General features: G+C 33.8%; 1 protein-coding gene across 1 annotated transcript in view; it reads left to right on the top strand.

The window, feature by feature from the left end:
• The window catches only part of LOC138334422 (erythroid differentiation-related factor 1-like), a 38,269-nt gene extending 17,610 nt beyond the window's left edge, over positions 1–20,659 (top strand). The window contains exons 7-20 of the mRNA XM_069283089.1: positions 648–797; positions 9,058–9,205; positions 11,420–11,631; positions 12,060–12,188; positions 12,551–12,718; positions 12,916–13,255; positions 13,668–13,868; positions 15,726–15,938; positions 16,408–16,634; positions 17,016–17,174; positions 17,659–17,808; positions 18,306–18,453; positions 18,698–18,911; positions 19,300–20,659. Coding sequence (XP_069139190.1) covers positions 648–797; positions 9,058–9,205; positions 11,420–11,631; positions 12,060–12,188; positions 12,551–12,718; positions 12,916–13,255; positions 13,668–13,868; positions 15,726–15,938; positions 16,408–16,634; positions 17,016–17,174; positions 17,659–17,808; positions 18,306–18,453; positions 18,698–18,911; positions 19,300–19,483 — 2,643 coding nt within the window. The 3' untranslated portion in view covers positions 19,484–20,659. The remainder of the gene's footprint in view (positions 1–647; positions 798–9,057; positions 9,206–11,419; positions 11,632–12,059; positions 12,189–12,550; positions 12,719–12,915; positions 13,256–13,667; positions 13,869–15,725; positions 15,939–16,407; positions 16,635–17,015; positions 17,175–17,658; positions 17,809–18,305; positions 18,454–18,697; positions 18,912–19,299) is intronic.
• The last annotated feature ends 1,453 nt before the right edge of the window (positions 20,660–22,112 follow it).

Below are 22,112 nucleotides of genomic sequence, written 5' to 3'. Positions count from 1 at the left end.
ATTCAGATACCGCCAGTCGACTATATATTGGGAGCCGTGCTCTCGTAATGGGTGAGTGGTCAACACACTAGCGAAGCTTGCCCGCTGGCTCACTGCGCTGTCGCCGTAGGGGGTCAATGAGAACAATAGGCAGTGGTATTTCCACGAAAAAAATAACGCTTTCAAAACAAAATAACGTTTCCAACGATACTTGTAACGTGGTCACGTAAATAATCACATGTTCTGTTGATGCTAACAAAGTTTCACATAAAAATCACGTAACATTCTGGCAATAACATGGGAAACAAAATCATTAACAATCATTGCTGACACTAACACGTGAAATGAAATGAATAACAATGCAAAATAAATAATAACATCAGCCACTAAATCTAACATCATTTAAAAAAGACAAACGCATGCAAAGATAGAGATAACACAGCAGCAAAAATATAACGTGTGCTAGAAAATAATAACATGCTTTTAGTTAAAGATAACTAAAATTTTGATGATAACAGTAAAACAGATATAACCAACATAAATATTTAAAAAAATCACGAATATGGTTAAAATAACAGTTTAAGAACGAAAATTAACAGAACAGGGCTACCAGTGTTAAGTTTTACCGATACATGTAGATGTACAAGTAGATGTGTCCTTTATTACAGATTAGACTGTTCTATCATTGTAATCATTTTATACCCAGGGACATGAGGACCCCGATCAACGTATTGACGGGTTTGGACTACTGGCTAGATAACCTAATGTGTAACGTTCCAGAGGTAGCCATGTGTTTTCATCTCAATGGAATTGTACAGGTAAAGCTCTTCTAAAAACGGTGAATGGATATGTACGGTAATGGATAGGCGCCTTGCATAGGACTTATCAACTGCAATATGTAACTGTTTCATGACATATTTGACATAGATATATAACTGTAGAGTATTCAAAGCATAAATTGTAATAAATTGCATGCATTGCTTATCTATCTGTAAGTTGTCTCAAAAAGCAAACAACCAAATTTTTACTTGTATTCTTACTCCAAGTCCATGTCTTAAAAAATTACATCTATGGCAAATGATGAAGAATCATGAAGAATGGAAGAGTTGTTTCCCTTTTGTTGTATGAATATCTGATCAGGTAATCATAATGCAAAATTCATACCTCATTTGTAAAGATACAGAGATATAGTTAAGTGTAGGTAGATAAGCAGGCAGTGGCAAATAAAATTGATATGTCATCTATTGCATTTCTTCATATGATTTTTGGCGAGGGTCACCTCGCCATTGTGATCGTGGTTGCAAAATTCTCTTACAGTCAATTTCCTCAATATGATTGGCTTAGAAATTGCTCGCAGATACTAGCGCTCCTAGCGGCAGTGTATTCAACAACTTTGATTTTACCGGGAATTTTAAATAGCAAATTTTGAATATGAAAGTTACTGAAATAAGCGTACATGTATCTGTAACGTTGAAATAGGAATAGTATATTACGGCTTTCATATCCTTACTATATACACTATTCAAAAGATCTTCTGTTCGAAAATGTTCACATGAATTGTTTACAAAGTATCTAGACTTTTCGTCCCCAAAATGGTGTTTACAATGAATGACGACGTTTCGTCCCAAAAATGCTTCGCTCCGAAGCTGGTTCCCCCAGACGTTTACTCCCTATTAGTGACAGTTATCCCGCAACGGAAACAAATGATATCGATACTTCACCTCGAACATCAAAATTGATACCATAACGAATTTTGTAATTTGAATCAAATTTGTCTCGGAGCAAATGCATTTCATGGCGAAATGGAAATGCATTTATCACGGCTGTGTTCAGGATGACATGGACGTAAAACTACAATTGAAGAAAGACAACTCTAACAAAATTTTGGACAAACTTGGTCTACTGATAAAATAGCACGTGACAGACGGTGAACATTTTGTAAATATCCAAGGTGGCGTTATCTTAAAACTAACAGCAGTTAATAAGGTATGAATATTTATCACATCCATAATTATCGATAATTTCATAAGCACATGTATAAATATCGGATTATATCTATATACTAAAGCACGTTCAGAGATTACCACTAAACCATACTTTTAAAACATTTTAGTTATTTTCACCACAGGAGCTTGCCGTTCTGATCATATACATACAGCTTATTCATTAAACTAGGTAATACGAAGTAAATTTTTGGCCGAATGACATAAATCATATATGGAATGTTCATATAACTCGAAGTGATATTTTTGGACTACTAGATCGACGAAAATGCCGATTCCTTTTTCATAATTCTTCCGTAAAACGGCACTTAAAAAGCTGTTTCAATCTGTAACAAATGTAGAGAAAACTGTTAATTGTTTAGCAATTATCCTGAGTTATATTTTACCAAAAAGCATCAGAGATTAGCAATTAAAACTTACATAAACATATTCCCGACTCTCACTTGCATTGTGTGATCACTCGAGCGGAACTAATCTCTACCACCTGGCACAGTCTTACAAATGGGTGTCTTCCAGTCTAGCCAACTTTTGGGATTTTAGGTGAGAAACAGGTAGGGTAAAAGGTTGGCCAGGGTGGAATAGGTGTGTTTTACTAAAACAACACAGGTTCTACTAGCACAACACTGACAGCACAGGTAAATCCCAGGGAAAACCATATCCTAGTAGATATTCATTAGATGTCGATATTTGATTAAGAATGATACACTTTTGGTTTATGTTGGTTTGTAATGAAATAAATTGTACATGCATAAACTGTAGTATTAACTTCATGAAACAGAACAAATGCTATTCAAATGGATCATGTTGATCAAAAATATTTTTTTATCAGAAAATTTGTGTACCACATATTAACTATTTAAAGAACGAAGTTAAACAAAAACCGTTACCAACAGTATTATACATTGGACCTCGTGTCACACATCTAGTGTATCTGAGTGAGATATAGATAGAAACATCTATCATTATACAGAAATATTCTAATCTGTCAATTAAATACGATTGGATTGAAATATACTTTACCAAAGTAACATTCGCCAATTCTCCCATGAATATCAAACATTTCCATCAGAATATCACTGTTCAATTATTTAGTCCATCAGGGTGTTGTCCTGCGCACATTGTCAAATTAAAGGTCCATTATACATGTAATTGATATATTTCAACATTTGAAAGTTGTGCATTGTTTTCTCATTTATGCACACAATACATATGGTATACCCAGAGTTTAATTGAATTTACAAAGAATAGGTAACGTTTCTTTTGATATGAATCAATTTCATATTAAGTATATTTTCAAAACTAATCAAAGCAATTTCAATCTTAGAATACCAGAAGTTTTAGTGTGTTTTTTTCAGTCGTAAAAGAGTCGAATAGAAAAAGAGGAAAAGTGTTCCATCTTGTATCAATTAAGATGAAGAACCTTGTAGTCTAGCTACGCCGAAAGGTATTATAATATTAAGTATCACCAGTATCTTGCGACGCGTCATTATTGCTGTATATGTATATACATGCATTATGTTTGTTTCCTCATTCCAATAAGTTGTAAAAAGATGAAAATAAGTACATTATGTAAATATAGAATTGTGAACAGTAGAATCAAATATCAAAATAAATATAGGTAAGTGACTACTTTTAACTTGAACATAATTAATTACCTGATGGTCACTCAGGTATGACCAAGTCTGACCAAGGTGTGAAAACAGGAAAGTTGGCCAGACTGGAATGATGTTCACTTAAAAAGTCGGCTAGACTGGAATGAACCTACAAATGCAATCGCACAAAAGCCCACATGATCACTGTTTTTACTGCGATTACATCTTATGTAAGTTTTTTTTAAACTATTTACTCAACAAAATAGACTTTACGCTTTTCATGATCAGCACCATCATTTTCTGTATAACTTATTAATTGACCGCTGTACCCATGCATACGTGTGTAAATTTATACTTCTTTGTGCATATTATATAACAAATGCTATATTACAATCAATTTATGAAGGACAAAACTCTTACATGTAAGAACAGGAGGACTGAAGAACAGCGAGAATTAAACTTCAATAATATTTCCTCTATGCTGGTATTGCTATTTATGATTAAAATGTTTAATTATATGATATTAGCCTTTTCAGTAATTACTCTGTTAATACATTTATTGTTTCCTTATGTTTTACAGAATGTCAGCATGCATGTATCATTTCAACTGGAAACAGTCTAGGAGAAGAATTGTGTGAACAAAAAGAAATAATTTTCAAATGTGGAAGCTTAATATTGTAATCATTTTCAATCCGAAAATAATTACTATAATCATCTTCAAATTCCTTATTGTGAATTTAACTGTAATATGATTTAAGCATATACCTGATATTTGTTTATATTCTATGACATGTACATGCTTAAAATGAAATGAATAAATAAATAAAAGATTATTTTAATTTAAAACACAATATGACTTTAGCTGTTTATATTTTTTGTCAAAAACATATTAAGCTTATCGTTAAAAACACACTAATCATCACCTTCGAGACAATTTAATGAAAATCAATTAAACATTAATTTGTATCTCACATGTCCTCTTATGTTTTCCCTGCCTTGACTATCAATGTTCCCTGATCACTCTGAAAGTAATGAAGTCTGATCCCGCTACAAATATTTATCTGGTTATTTTATCTCCCTTCCTATTTTCTATACAAGAGGCCCATGGGCCTTAACGGTCACCTGAGTTAGAATATATAATGAAACAAATAATGAAACAAATTAATGACATATAAACACCATATGCTGGGCCTTGAAGTTGGTTAGTGATTTATAAATTTGACTTTTTAGACTATGAAGAGTATTTGCTTCCATCAAACCTGTGAACTTAGAGGTATTTTTTGAAATTTTAATCATTTTTACCCTTTTTAGCCCCGCCCCTCTGCCCCCAGGGGGTCTGCCAGGACCAATGTGGATATGATATTAAAATGCTATCTCAGGCTAATAATTCTAACCAAGTTTGACTCATTTCCTATGAAAATTGAGCGAAAAATGTTCATTAATGTGTTTTTCCTATATAAACTATAGTAAACTTGACCCCTCCCCAAGGGGAAACAGGAGACCCCAGGGTCATATAATTTACAATTTTTATAAACAAACTTTAAGACCTTTTCATCTATAAAGTGTATTTGATTATACCATTTCCAGAATTTTAAAAGAATACTTTTGAAGTTTTAGCCTATTTGACCCTTTTTTTAGCCCCACCCCTCTGCCCCCAGGGGGTCGGCCAGGACCAATGTGGATATGATATTAAAATGCTATCTCAGGCTAATAATTATAACCAAGTTTGACTTGTTTCCAATGAAAATTGAGCAAAACATGCTCATCAATGTGTTTTCCCTATATAAACTATAGTAAACTTGACCCCCTCCCCAGGGGGGAAACGTGAGACCCCAGGGTCATATAATTCACAATTTTTGTAAAGGACCTTAAGACCTTTCTATTTATGAAAAGTATTTGATTCTACCATTTCCAGAATTTCAGAAGAAGATTTTTGAAGTTTTAGCCTATTTGACCCATTTTGACCCCGCCCCTAAGGCCCCTGGGGTCAGTCATTGAAAATTTGTTAATAGGATGAAATGGCCTTCTCATACTGTTAATTCTGGCAATATTTGACTCATTTCCTATTACAAATGACCAAATAATGTGCAAAAATGTGTTTTCCCAATATAAACTATAGTAAACTTAACCCCCTCCCCAGGGGGAAACTAGAGACCCCAGGGTCATATAATTCACAATTTTTGTAAAGGACCTTAAGACCTTTCTATCTATGAAGAGTATTTGATTCTACCACATCTGTGAGTAGAGAAGAAGATTTTTGAAATTTTACTCAATTTTACACCTTTTGGCCCCTCCCACAGCCCCCTGGGGGGTGGGGACCATATAATTCACAATTTTGATTGGCCTTATACCTTAGAAGGTTTGTGCAAAATTTCATTGAAATTGCTTCAGCAGTTTTGGAGAAGAAGTCGAAAATGTAAATTGTTTACGGACATACGACGCACGACGACGGACAAAAGGCGATTAGAATAGGTCACTTGAGACTTCGTCTCAGGTGACCTAAAAAGTGGTAGTTTCTGCTCCTGCTTAGCGCTCAGCATAACGGGAGTGGGACGACTGGTTTGCTCGTTGTCAGTATAATGTGACCGGGTGGGATGTGTTGCCTGGTGCCTTCGGCGGCATGCTTCAGTGATATAGCACTATAAAAAGGGCAACAGTTCCACTATACAAGAAGACACAACACGAATATACCGCAGTCTTCCAAAACACGCACCTCGCACGACATACACGCAACACACCGCATACATGGGAGGCCGTCCTTACATGACCATAGCTGTTAATAGGACATTAATTAATCAAACAAACAATCCTATTTTCAATCTACCTTTATGACTTAGAATCTTACCTGGTGGAAAAGAATATTTTGTCTTACAAATCTTGACAAATTATGCACACTGTGATTGTTGCAAGCTAAACTACGTATCCGCTAGCTGATTGCTGTTGATTGTTAATGATCTCAAACACACTAATTACTTATTGTGCTAATTTAAGTAAACTACCTCTACTCTTTTCAAATATTCTTGATTACTATTCATGTGTAATATCCCAAAACATTGACATGTGCACGGAGTACGGCGAACCAGACCGCCCATGTTTTGGACATCTGCTAGATATTTCAGTTTCAGGTTACGGTCGTCAATAAAAGAAAACAAACACAATGCGGTTTTCATATGTTATTTCTTCTAGATACAATACTTTTTGTGCAAGTTGTCAAGCATTTATGGGGAATATTTTGCATTGAAATTGTCGCCTTCATACATCGGTTTTTGGGACTCCCTGGACATTGTTTTTCCCCATTGTTTTGATGCGCAAAATATATTGATAGTAGATTTTTTAAGCATTTTCAGCCCTAAAAGGTACCTGCGCAAATTATACCAGTTTTTACGGTATATGATATTGGAATGTATCCCAAACTTTTTATCGTATTATTTGCCAAAAACACTGTTATGATATCAGAAATATCTGATGGTCTACAACAAATGTTACATGAATTTTAACAATATTGCATAACATGGAAATTAGAACTTAATATCAGAAAGATAAAAAAATTGTGATATTCTCAAGACGTAAATCGGCACAACAACACCAGTTGATGTTATGGAATACAGAATTAGATTTATAAAAAATGTTTACATATCTAGGTACAGAAAATAATGTTAATGGTAGCATTTTTAAAGAAAGGGGAAAAACCTGATGAACAAACAATTAAATCGGTGTTTGCTATTTATAAGAAATAAAGGATTGTATCTCTTCCTGTTCATCTTAAACTGAAAATATTTGATTCACTTGTAATGACAGTTTTATTATACTCATCAGAGGTATGGGGATTTGAAAATAAAAAATGTAGAAAAATTCATTTGTAATTTTGTAAAACAATCCTGAAGTTAAGAAAGTGTACAAACAATTTCATGGTCTATGGTGAGCTAACAAGTTATCCGGTTTGAATTGAAGTTCGGATACAATGTATATCAATCAACTTGCTGTTTTACAAAAGAATAATTACAAAACTTGTTAAAAGTAGACCAATTGACCAATTTATTCAAAAATCACATGGTGATATTGATAAGTCTTCTAGAGGACAGACATATTCTATATTTAAGACATTTTGGCATAGAAAAGTATGCCTCTTGTCTTTCTCTGCTGCAAAACAATACTTGTTAACTGATACTGTGGTCCCAGGAACTTGATGGCAATAGCTATATATAGTCATTAAGAATGGATATTTTCATTAACATCAAATTAACAAGGAAAATGCTAAAGGTGTTATAAAAGCATTTGACATATAACATCATAGGAAATATTAGAATGGGCTTCAAAGATTTTAGTATGTGTCTCTTATTTTACACCTTGGTGTCCAAGGAATCCTCAAAAGTCCAAACTGGAAGGAACACCAGCCAAATTTATTTCTTATTGTACAAAACTACAGTAGTATTGACCTTAGAAATATATTCCTCCTATCATCAAGACCGAGCCATTTAGTACTTTCAGTACTTTGATTTGATTATAAGATTGCGATACACTACATTAAAGTTATTATATAATTCAAGGTATTATATAAGGATTAACTTGAATATATTTTTTATGTTATGGAGATATAACACAAAAATCTGAGTGTACTCTAAATAAACCGCGAAGCGGTTTATGATGAGAGTACACTCAGATTTTTGTGTTATATCTCCATAACATAAAAAATATATTCAAATTAATCCTTATAATTCAATTTACTAAAGATAATCTCTTCAATATTCAAAATTCATTTTGGGACTCTTTTGTCTATGAAATCATTACGCCGTCATCTCAGCCAATCAGAAGCAACGTTATAAACGGCGACGCCATTTTTTCCTTTATGGGCTGATAAAGTAAATTTTTAAGCCAATGAAAATGCTCGTAACAAGCAAAATTGAATTATAAGGGTATACTTGAGAAAGAAAAGTACAGTGTGTCCTATAATTCATGTTACACTTTCAAAATGCTATTAGCTTTTGACAAACATGGACAACACAAAATATATGTATGGTATATGAAGGCATGCAATCAAGATTTGTGTTGTATGAATAATATATAAAGGAATAATTTGGTTCCGCTAAAAAGCATTGGCATCATAATGACGTCACCACTTTTAGGACATTGACGTGTCAAGACATTATAAGGTAATGGGAAATGTTCCATACTTTGTTAGACATGTGATTTTGGTTCTCTAATGCACCATTTCTCAAAAAATGAAACCATTTATGTGTAAGTATTACCAGAATAACAGAAAGTAATCACCAACCCCAGAAAAAGTTGTCCAATAAATCAATTAGAAAATAAGAATAAATCTTTGATACCAGTGTTCTTAAGTTGATCAAGTGTCTAGGATCATGTTGTTTTGACAGCATTTTGCAAAAATGTGTCTTTTAACAAAATCGTTGTTAACATTAAATATATTATTTTGTTAATCTGTTTTTATGAAGTAAATAAATGTTGCCACATTTTTATTTCAGCGGTATGAGCTTATCAAAACAGAGGATATTCCTAATATGGAGGACTCCCGTTTTAATCCCAAAGAGGTGACAGAAATTGCCAGGAACATCTTGTCGTTTCTGAAGGCCAATGCCACAAAAGAAGGACACACCTACTGGCTTTACAAAGGTAAGATAAAGATGCAGGGCTCGAATTTCAGGCTGTTTTACTTGCTTTTTGTAAGTAGATATACCACAATAGCAAGTGAAAAAAATATGCACTTGCTTATTTTAGCAAGTGGTTTTTAACAAGGACAACTGTAAAAATGGCATACTGATTGTCAAAAATTGTTGTAATGGAAAATATGGGAGCCCAGTTCTTACAATAATGTTGTTGATATTTATTATGTACTTATACACCTCACATCATCATGCAAAAATAAATGATTTTATATATAACATAACTAATTTGAATACGAATATTAATTATAAGTAAAATATATATTTTAGCAAGTAAAAATTTATGGCACTTGCTATTTTTAGCAAGTGGCAAAAAATGTAAAATTCGAGCCCTGAGATGTGCTGATACATTCGCTTTACAAAGGTAAGATAAAGATGTGCTGATACATTCGCTTTACAAAGGTAAGATAAAGATGTGCTGATACATTCGCTTTACAAAGGTAAGATAAAGATGTGCTGATACATTCGCTTTACAAAGGTAAGATAAAGATGTGCTGATACATTCACTTTACAAAGGTAAGATAAAGATGTGCTGATACATTCGCTTTACAAAGGTAAGATAAAGATGTGCTGATACATTCACTTTACAAAGGTAAGATAAAGATGTGCTGATACATTTGCTTTACAAAGGTAAGATAAAGATGTGCTGATACATTCACTTTACAAAGGTAAGATAAAGATGTACTGATACATTCGCTTTACAAAGGTAAGATAAAGATGTGCTGATACATTCGCTTTACAAAGGTAAGATAAAGATGTGCTGATACATTCGCTTTACAAAGGTAAGATAAAGATGTGCTGATACATTCACTTTACAAAGGTAAGATAAAGATGTGCTGATACATTCGCTTTACAAAGGTAAGATAAAGATGTGCTGATACATTCACTTTACAAAGGTAAGATAAAGATGTGCTGATACATTCGCTTTACAAAGGTAAGATAAAGATGTGCTGATACATTCGCTTTACAAAGGTAAGATAAAGATGTACTGATACATGTTGTATATAAATATCAGCTGTACATAATGTGCTATAGTGTTCCCTACATTACTAAGTTAGAAGCTTGATTACTTTTGATATTTAATGAAAACCATTTCAATCACAACAAAGCTCCTAGACGATTTCCTTAAAACTAAATAAAACTAAGTATAAAGAATTTGTGATATATTGATGATAGAATGCTTATCGTTCCATATAAGATTAATAGAATCCCATGTCAAGTGAACAGCAATAACCCACAACATTGACGACAGTGTAGTGAAGGTCATGTTTGATCTAACGACCTTGGTCTGTTTTTAGGTATCGATGACAGTGTAGTGAAGGTCATGTTTAATCTAACGACCTTGGTCTGTTTTTAGGTATCCATGACAGTGTAATGAAGGTCATGTTTGATCTAACGACCTTGGTCTGTTTTTAGGTATCAATGACAGTGTAGTGAAGGTCATGTTTGATCTAACGACCTTGGTCTGTTTTTTGGTATCAATGACAATGTAGTGAAGGTCATGTTTGATCTAACGACCTTGGTCTGTTTTTGGTATCAATGACAATATAGTGAAGGTCATGTTTGATCCACGACCTTGGTCTGTTTTTAGGTATTGATGACAATATAGTGAAGGTCATGTTTGATCTAACGACCATGGTCTGTTTTTAGGTATCATTGACAATATATAATGAAGGTCATGTTTGATCCACGACCTTGGTCTGTTTTTAGGTATTGATGACAATATAGTGAAGGTCATGTTTGATCTAACGACCATGGTCTGTTTTTAGGTATTGATGACAATGAAGTGAAGGTCATGTTTGATCTAATGACCTTGGTCTGTTTTTGGTATCAATGACAATATAGTGAAGGTCATGTTTGATCTAACAACCATGGTCTGTTTTTAGGTATCATTGACAATATATAATGAAGGTCATGTTTGATCCACGACCTTGGTCTGTTTTTATATATAGTGAAGGTCAAGTTTGATCTTACGACGTTGGTCTGATTTTAGGTATCAAAGACGAGGTTGTGAAGGTCATGTTTGATCTAACGACCTTGGTTTGTTTTAAGGTATCGATGACATTGTAATGAAGCTGTATGATCTAACGACCTTGGTTTGTTTTAAGGTATCGATGACGACGTTGTGAAGCTGTATGATCTAATGACCTTGGTTTGTTTTAAGGTATCGATGATGACGTTGTGAAGCTGTATGATCTAACAGCCCTCTGTGGTGACAATATGGAAGGTTCCAATCCATTCACAGTACCACTGGGTATGTTACTATACAGAGTGGCACGCAATCTCAGACAGCAACATCAGAGAAAGAAAGCTCCAACCGTGCGGACACTTCTAGAAAACTGTCTATTACTTCTTACAGAAGATAAACATTCACAGGTTAGTGAAGATCAATACTTCTTATATACTGTGAGCTTATAATGTACCTTAATTAAATTATCTTTAAAGTAAAATCTTAAATCAATTACTTTGCATTTGTACCAGGTAATTTACAGCAAATTATAAATGTATACGCGGCATAGCAACAACCTCTGTATAAAGATCACCTGCTTATTAAGACCACTTTCTTAGGGTCCCAAATGGCCAATTTTAACACAATTTGTCCTGTGTACAAAGAGGACTTGGCTATAAAGACCTTATTTTCTTTTTCCCTTTGGCAGCCTGTATAGACAGGTTTGTATATATGCATGTTGGTCAAAAACATTTAATGTCAGTGAGAAGTTAATGATCAACCTGAAAGAAGAGAAATAAACTTGTACATGTTATATACATTTGTAAGAACAAATCTTAAACTTATTATTAAACAGGTGTGTACGTCTGCCTACTATTTGTTGTCGGACCTCTACGTGCCTGACAGTACAGCCAAGGATAGTGAATGGGAGAACTCTGATGTGGGGGAGTCGGACGAGGAAATGTATGATAACGACACCTGTCAGGTAAAAATGGAGGCATTCATCTCTACAGTATGTTAATGGCTTTCATAGAAATGTTACATCTACCCAGCAGAAAATGGTTTTTACAAGGGAAATGGCAGATGTGATATTTCTTTATTGTGATCCATCAAAGCAATCTATAAAAATCAAATTTAAAAAAAGATGGTGTTCTTGTGGCTGATAAAAATGCACTGGTTTTTAAGATAAATAGATATATAAATCATATTAATGGTACCTATCAAAATCGATTGATTACTATATTAAAATATTCTAATTCAAGAAGAATTCAGTCATTGAGATGACCTGAAATCTGTCTGTTGATAAGGTACAAGATGCGATTTGTGCTTTGGTTTTATAATTTATAGGAGGAAAAGGAAGATCCAGGAGATTCTACAAGATCATTAGATGTGAAGAACTTGTCCAATAAAAACCCAGAGGGTAGAAAGCGAAATACACAGGACATTACCCAAGTGCGTCCAATTGTTGGAAGTGTAACAGAGAAGTGTATTGAGGCGCTCCACAACATACACAAGGTATAGCATAATGTACTGTCTATAATCATTGAGTTGAACAGTGTGAGGTAAAATTCAAACATAGATAAAAGATACTTTTACAGTTTAATTTATAAATTGAAATTTATTTTATTTTATGGTAATGTAAATGACTATTGGGGCAAATATACTGCTGGTTGACTCATCATCATTTTGATTTATCTTGTATACTTGTACAGGGTCTGCAGTGTCTAGACCGAGATTTCACCGAGCAGATCCGTAAGAGTAAGAACATTGTGGAGGAACAGGTATGGTGCGACAGTAATCAGGCCATACCACTTCATTACGTACCTCTCCAGAAGTCTGCTCCGCCTGCCAATGAGTCTGAATCACCTCTCCATGACCTTGACCATCTACAGCTGGCCGAAACAGAGTCCTCCTGTTCCTGGCATCGCTTGTCCAAGGTCTTGTTACTACGGAAGGCAGCGATGGCCTTCTACTCCCTAGCTAGGTGTTCTGTGTCCTCTCAGAAGACGGGCTGTGCCATGCGCTACATCAAGTCTGCCATGCGTTGCTTTGGTAAGAAATATGCATATTCTAGTGTATGATTCATCTTATATTATTGCAAGATAATATTGTTTGGTGTGATTGCAGTGTTTTTGTGATATGGTCGTGTCTCGGGGATTTTCAGGTATCCTGGTTCTGCAGGCTCTGCTAAAAGTCATACTTTATAATTAATGTTAATGTGAAGTCCTTCTGACTAGAACTTACTGTTTACTTGAATCCCCTAAAACCAATATGCAGTGTATTGCAGTAATGTCTATTCAATATGACCTGACCTCTGAGTCAAAGGACAAATGTAACTAGTTATTTAAGTCATTGCAAAAAATGAAGACTTGACCCCACACTTTTAAACAGTTGAAGGAGAGACTTAAAATGCCTTATTTGCTAACATAAAATGTAATACATTAAATATGATTTTCCATTTTAGCTGGAGTAAGGGTGCTGCTGCCTCAGAAGTTTGAAGAGAACAAAGAGCTAATGATGAAAATGCTGGGTTTGGCTGGCGACATCATACTAATGTTTATCCATGGAGGCCAGGTGTACGAGGATATTAGTGTTAACCTGATCGACTATACTGAGGAGGAGATGGGCATTCTGGATAGTGTGGAACGAGAACTAGACACATTTGGTAAGGATGTGAGAGTATCACATTGATACAGATGTAGTTAGCTGTTTTTAGTATCCTAAAATTATGCTTTTACCTGAGGGTTTTCTACAATTTTTTTAGCGTAGCTCCATCGTAGCTTATAGCATACCCCCTAGTTTTGAAAATCACCTTGTGAACAGGATATCCCAAGTTATACACCATTAACAGCAATGAAATTTGGCACAGACATGTAGTTATAGATAAGGACGGAACTGATAAAACTTGGCGACAAACAGACATAAACTGTATTTTTGAGGAATTAAAATATATTTCATTCCTTCTTTGTCTATAGTAATATTTAAATGAGATACACAATGCATTATGGGAAATTATATGGCTGACGGTACCACTTCATACAAAAGAAATATAGTTTAAGAAAATATTAAGGCAATTAAGAAATATTCATTATTTTTCTATTCTTAAATATGTTACTCAAAGTGTGATGACATCATGATTACCTGTGTTGGATAATCTATATTCCCTGGACAGTGTCACAAGTCAGGTGCCCTAGTTTCATCTAGATGCTGTTTATAGGCCTATATGTGTGTGTAAATGTGTTACATATACCATTTACTGTTAAAGGGAAAAACAATGGTTGAGAGTTAATTAATGTATTTTGTTATCGAGGCCCTGGGAAAGGCTTGACTGTAGCTGCCAATGTCAATTTGTTGACCCGTAGTACACATTCCGTTGTGCCGAGACCCAGCCAATACAACTTGTGCATTGTTATCTTAATTGTGAAATTTATATTGTGTTGAAGAAAATGAGATAAAAGAGAAGTAATAAATTTCAACATATTGAAGCAAATTCAGTTTACCTCTTATAACCAGGACAGCCAAACATCTTTGATTTTTTTTTTTTTGTCACCTTTAATGAATTAAGCCCTCCTCCAGCAGGTATCTTTTAAAAGTCTAGTCAACTTAACACTTTGATTATACATAGTTGTACATGTGTGATACCGATAAGCAATCATACAGGAAAAAGTTTCCCCAATTATTTTTTATCATATAACAATATTCTGATAAATTTGAATAAACAGCATTGTTAAATTTTGAATTTTATTAAATTTTCTAATATTAAAGTTAAGTTGATGCTATTTGAATTGGTCCCAACAATATTCTTACTAAGAAGATGCTGCTTCTGCATACGCTCACACTAAAATCCTGCTCAGAAAAAAAAACTGTTCTGCACAAATCAATTTTTTTATAAAACTGTAAATATATAACTTAACATTTGATGAATGACATCTGTCTTGAAAGAATTTTATAATTGTTTTAATACCAACATTGATAACAATTAAATACCAGTGGTCATTTGAATTGTCCTAATTAATTATTAGTTTAAACAGTGCATATGAGTGATAATCAAGAATATTAGTCAAAACCAATCATTGAACATTAATTAACTGGACCATTGTGCTACGAGGCCATTGGCCTCTTGTTATCAATATAATAAAAAAAGCGTATCCATGGCCATATAATCTGTGAGTTCTCCAATGCTATGTTTTATTACTTTTACTTACTTCTATAGCTCAACTTGCCTGTACACTAGAGCACTGACCTGTTGATTATGTAAATTTTTGGAAGCAGGAAAAGGGAAGCTTTTCAGAGTTCTGTTGCTGTTTTATTTATCATTTTCATATAGGGTTGAATAATTTTTCATATATAAAAGGTTTTATAAATAATTAGATATTATAAAGTTGTGAATCAAATTTTTTCAATGACATCATTGTCCTTTGTCCGGTAACGGATATTTTATGATCATGCACAATTTATTTTATCTTTATTCACTGTGGATGTTTTTGATTTTTCACTCCATTACATGGAAACTGTTTAACAGAACACAGCTGGGCATGTGACTTACGAGGAGGGAAGGAAAAGTTACTACAGCAATGCTCTGCCTGTTACAAAAATGCCCTTGACCTTGCAACCGGTCAAATGTCACCTGACTCTCAAGTATTTGTGGTTACATTGCGGAAACGATATGGTAATGTCAAGAATGAAACGGGAGTGTTCTTCATGGGTCAGGCTCAAGTCTTCCTACAGAAGTCAGGTAAAGTGTTCAACGCCCAGTATAACTGTCAGAAATTTTAATGTTTTAATTTTAGCTTTTCTTGTCATTAAATGTATACAAGGCCTAGCATACTGTCAGAAATTCATTTTTTAAAGCTTTCCATTTTCATTGCTGTTAACATTTATGGTTGTATGGCATGTTGTGGAAGATAATTAAAGAAAATGGTCACAGTTTCATCAACATTGTTTAACTTCAGGAAATTTCTGATCTTAAAAATCCAAAAGAAAAGCAATTGATAGAAGTAATAAATTCTCCGTTAGTTAGGTGTTTTTTTATTACTTCTAAGTGCATTCCTTTTGAAAATTTTAAAGTAAGGAATTTTCTTAAGCCAAGGAATTCTGATGAACCAACCCTACAGAATTTGATTCATTATAGCCTTATTAAGGATCTAGTATAGTCTTAAGTTGAGCTATACTCTAGTTTTGTCCATACGTTTTCATCGCTACAGACTTCTCTTCTCCTGATGATGATATGAACCAGTTGTGTGAGAAAAGCGAGGAAAGTTTGAATGAAGGCATAAGTAGCTTTGAGTGTGTGTCTGACGCAGCCAATCAAGCCTTGCTCCACTCTAACAAGGGGCGACTGATGAGACTGCGGGCCCAGGCTTATACACAAGTCACTCTACTAAGGGCTAGTCCTGAGTTCAGTCAGCATGAGAGGACCTTTTACTGCAAGGTAATCTGTTTATATCGTGTCGATTCCTTTCAATTTCTTTTCATAATAGGTAAAGAATACAATTCATTTTGTTTAGTTAAAGAAAACAATTTTAGAAATTTGTTAATTATGAGGAAAAGAATCAAATTTATGAGTTCCTTCATGATCTTTATTATAAATTTGAAAAACAGTCAAAGTACCTTCAGTTGTTAACTTGAAATTTGCACAACCACGGTAGCACTTAAATTATTTGTGTTCAATTTAAGTTTACTTGAGTATACACAGTGAAAAATTGGAACCAGCAAAATACTTAAACACAAAATGTACAGCAAAAAACGGTATTGTCATTCAATGAGTTTGGTACCAAATCTTGATCTGATGATTGTGTGTTGGATCTGTTAGGCAATAGACTGTTACCGTGTAGCTCTGACGTTACTGAAGTCTCCAACGCGATACCCAGATATATGGGAATCTGTTTGCTGGGAGTTGTCCACTACGTATTACAACATGGCCGTCCTTCTACAGGACTGTACACCGCTCTCTACTGAACCACGGTTAAAGGTAAGGTAGCACAGCGAATCCAATGGGGATGTAGTGATTTATATAAACATCCATGCATCAAATTGTTAATACTTCTGAATATGTGATTATGTGATGAATTACAACAAATTAGATGATTCATAGTGTTTTTATGTATTGATATTAAATTCAATTTCTCTTATTTTGTTTTAAAAAATCGTTTTCATTGGCTTGAAATTGATGTCATCCTCTAATGATTTATATTTCTGTTTGTCATGCTGTCTCTGATTGGCTGATTGTTATGCTGTCTCTGACTGCCTGATACAACGATGAAATATGATTTCATGGAAAAATGAGTTCCCCAAGAAATCTGAAATTTCACAGAAATCTTAATCATAAGGAACATAGTTATACTATAAATAATGTGCAATCTTGGATTAAATAAATAAAGTTCAGAAGTCAGAGATCAACCTTCAAATTAATGAAAATATCATAAACATTTTCTCTGTTTGTGTTTGTGATTAAGATAGAGAAAGAGGTAGCAGACTTGATGAGTAAGTCGTTGAAGTATTGTGATATGGCCAGTACCTCGGCCCGACAGCCAATGTACCAGTACCGGACTGGATCTGTGAACCATCGACTGGCATCTCTCTACCACAAGTCTATCCGCTCAGAGGTAATTATCAGTGGAATTAATAGAGAATGACTAGAACAAATTTAATGTGACAAATGCGATCGAGAAGCGAAAGAGACCGCCTATGAGAGACTACATGTTGTAAAAGGAATGAACCAAGTGTTCCAACCCTGGTATCCCTCTAATTTGTGGGGGAATAAAATCAACTTTATTGATTGGAATAATATCAATTTGAAAAAAAAATGGTAAAATCAATTTGAAAAACAATCAATGGTAAAATCAATTTGAAAAAAAAGATCATTCAATTTGGTGAAATCAATTAAAAATAACAACCAAGAACCGTAAAATCAAGTTGAAAAAAATAACTATGGTAAAATCAATTTGAAAAAATAACTATGGTAAAATCAATATGAAAAAAAAAATCAACAGAACTGAATTGTAAAAAACTGTATTTTAAGTAATCTAGTTTCAAATTAACAGAAAGCACAAATGAAAGTATACATTTTGTGATCATATTGGAACTATAATTTGCTGTATAGGTGAGCGAACAGAAGAAGAAATACCTGCGACATTTGGCTGAGACACATTATTCTAAGGCTGCTCATTTTTTCTCTGCCATGGAATGTCATGTAGAACTTCTCCGGACCAGACTGGAGCACTTTGCTCTGCTCGAATTCATCTTGTCAGGTATGGAACGTGACAGAGAGAAATTGCTGAATGACATGTATGTTCAATTGACATGAAGGAATGTGATAATAATAAACATATAATGTAAGTTTTAAAGGTGTTTTGACCGTCCAGGTTCAATGCTGATCCCATGCAAAAAAAGTATGCCGTATTTTGGTTGTGTCTTTATTTTAAAAAAGTTAGTTCTTTAAATTTCTAAAGCTCTATGATGTGTTTATATAGAAATATTTTAAACCTATTACAGGTTTGACCAATATGAAGATGCGTCTCAGGACACTGACCAGTGGTGTGTCCTATTTACTGGAGTGTGAGAGTGTGCTGACCGCTCTGCTGGCCACCGTAGGGGAGACAGACGACAAACAGAAACAAGAAGCTCTCAGTCTCCTCGGCATCCTTGATTCACGTCTCCAGTTCTCACTCCTACAGCTCGTCAAATGTTACACAAGTCTTAAACGCAGGTAGGTGGCTTTCTCTCTTTGTAGATTATTTGTATGTAAAGTGTTGGTGGTTTGTATCTAAAGACGTGATTACGTATGTATATCAAACAGGAATATTAAAATTGCTGCAATTTAAGGACAAGGTCTATCATTTTTACAATATACATTTACTGATTAATTGTTGCACAAGAAAATGCAGTTAAAACTTTTAATATCTTTACCTTGTAAGCACATGGGTGATTTTGACATTTTTGCACATGACATAAACGAAGAAGAATGAGCAGAATAATATTATAGCACAAAATTTCTGGTGCTTAAAACGCTATACTTAGTTGTTACTGCTAAAATATACATGCCTGTTGACAGTTTGTGGTTAGTTTTAAAGCTATCAAATTGTTTACTTTTATAGGAAATCTGACCAGGAGCAGTTAAAGTCTCTGTATGCCAAGAGTCTGAAGAAGGACTATAATAGTAAAAGTGTGGGAGATAAGGGAGAGTGCAATGAACTGACTGTGATAACTACGCATCTTGTTCATCTGTTGACAGAGTTCAGGAAACTGTATAAGGACACACTCCTTCACGACCCTGGATAGACCAACGCCCTGATTTATAAAACGTGCCTTTTAGCCTTGAACTGAACTAATTTTTTATTTTGCTTACAAATAAAAGTCTATAAAACTAAACTAAAGGCAATTTGACAATTTGGATAAAAATTGCATGGTTTACATGTTATTTTATTGAAGTCTTTGAACTAAATGAAATGGACATTTTTCATTTTCTTTCCGTTAACCATTTGAACTATACATTTTAGTAGAAATTATATAGAAGATGGATAAAACCATTTCCTTGCAGTGATTAAGCATACTGTACATTTATCATGATCTCCTATTTGGTTAGCGATTATTTTATGATCCTATTGTTTTAAGCTTCAACATAATATTTTTGTAATTCTAGGTACAGTGTACCATATTTTCGGACAGCAAATTATATTGTGATTATTGTTACCATTTTATGTTAATATTGTAATAGTATTTCAAGGATATTGCTTTCACAAATGTTTCCAAAACTATCTTAAATTAAGTGATTATTTTCTGATGAAACTTAGGAATGTCATTATTAAAAAAGATGAAGTTGTAAATGAGAATTATGAATTCTATAAACATAGAACCAATGCATTTGGAGTAAAAAGCTTTGTTTGATTCTAAATACAATTTATTGAGATAGGGAGTAAAAGCTAAATATGGTGCTGTAGTGTCTTCGGCTTAGCCTACTATCTATACATGTAATCTTAAGGTCACTTTCAGAAAACCAATCACATTTCTACTGTAGGAAGCTGCACGGTATGTCTGTAATTATGTGTCTGTAAAAAGCCAAGCAGTACCAATTATATACTCTAGTCAAGGAACTATTTCTGTTATAAAATATAGTAATTGTTATTGCTTTCTAATTTTATATATCTCAAATAAAAGATCTGAAGTTGACCTGAACTTCTGGTGAACAATTTTAGAGTTCACAAAAAATATTTTGGACAAATTTGACCTAAATTGACCTTATTTTCAGGCGAATTTCAGGCCAAGCTATTTTCAAATAATTAATCTGGAAGTATTTTCCTATGTTAACTGTTACTTCCTTGCAATACAAGTTTTTCTTACTGTAAAGTAACAGTACAGTACTTTTTTATTTATTGATAAAGAAGTGATTCTGTGATTTTACTTTAAACAATGCTCGGCTTCTTTATTTTTTACCCAATAAAGTTAATTAAAATACTACTTTTCCTGTTTGTGATATTTTCTTTGCCAAAGTACATATATGACATTTTTTGTTCATTTCTGTATATTACTATTATTGTTTTATAATAAAGTCACTTTTTTAAAGGCGATGTTGAGGTATCTTGTCTACAGTATAAATTGGAATTATGTGAACATATTTTTGATTTGTAATGGTTTCAGTAAAAAAAAAAAAAAAAAAAAAAAAACATACATATATCTTACATTATGTACATTTTTGGTTTCATTTTAAACTTGAGATCATACATATTTAGACTTGAAAGGTCTAGTAGAAAAATGTTATGGGGAAATATGTTAGCATGATTGTACTAAGATCTTTTTAAGGATACCCGTATTTCGAATGGCAAGTGCCATATATAACGTGGTTCTCTGGCCATGACATGACTGGATTCCTGTTTAATACATTTTCTTTTGGTTTCGTCTATTATAGATTGATATTTTATTAGTGGCACAATGTCGTCTTGAAATTGTAGATTACATGTTTCTGTTAGTTGACTGAATTTGTTTTTACAACCTTCGCAGACATCTTTTCCAGCGTATTTATAAGTCTATAACAGGAAGTTAATTAACAATTTGATGGTTGTCTTGGTTTGGCTATTGACGGTGGAGTTAATGCCATTCTAATTGGCTTCTGCCTCACTGCCTTAATTCTCCTTCGCCAAAATTAGTTCCCTTTCCTTTTCCAAGTATTCTTTTTTGGCGGTATTACTGGCTTTAGTAGCAGGCATTCGACACTCTTTGTAAAACTTCTCTACCTTCGCGTTGTTCTTTATATCGTATATTTTCTTTTCGTTCTAGTCTTTCGAAAATGTGTGAACTTCATCTTTAAGTTCATGTGAAAATGTCTACCATGATAGGATGTTTCCTGTACCAAAAAGAAGAGGTTTGAGGAAGTATTAAGTTAAAGTCAGCATCTAATCCCGTAAAATTGTGCACTTCATGAGACTAAACTTTATTTTCATAAAAATGACTGGTTTCTCAAGTTTACTCAAACATTGTGTCATTTTTAGAATTCAGGTAAAACGGCTGTTCTCTTTTGCTAGACCGAATTATCTGTCTCTTAAATAAATGCTATTTTAGTTCACCTGGTCCAAAGCAACAATGCGAGTTTATGCCATACCGTGGCGTGCGGCGTCTGTCGTCTGTCAACACTAGACTTCTTGAAATCCACTGGAACGAAAAGACCATTTGGGTATAAACGACTTCTCCTCCAAAAGTGAAGTATGGATTTCGCTCATAAACTGTATGTAACATCCTTATAGGTGGAGGATTCGAAATTGTATAAACGGTTGCTACATGTAGCTGACTCCCTTGGGGCCTGAGGGACGGGGTCAAAAGGAGTCATTTGGACATTCTGAAAGTTAAGAATTCTTGTGTGTGTCACATCCTCATGGAATGTACAAATGGTTTGGCTTTTTCTAAAATCACTATCTCT

Source organism: Argopecten irradians, chromosome 11 (assembly GCF_041381155.1).
Source record: "Argopecten irradians isolate NY chromosome 11, Ai_NY, whole genome shotgun sequence".
NCBI classification, from domain to species: Eukaryota; Metazoa; Mollusca; class Bivalvia; order Pectinida; family Pectinidae; genus Argopecten; species Argopecten irradians.
This window is presented reverse-complemented; position numbering and strand designations above follow the sequence as displayed.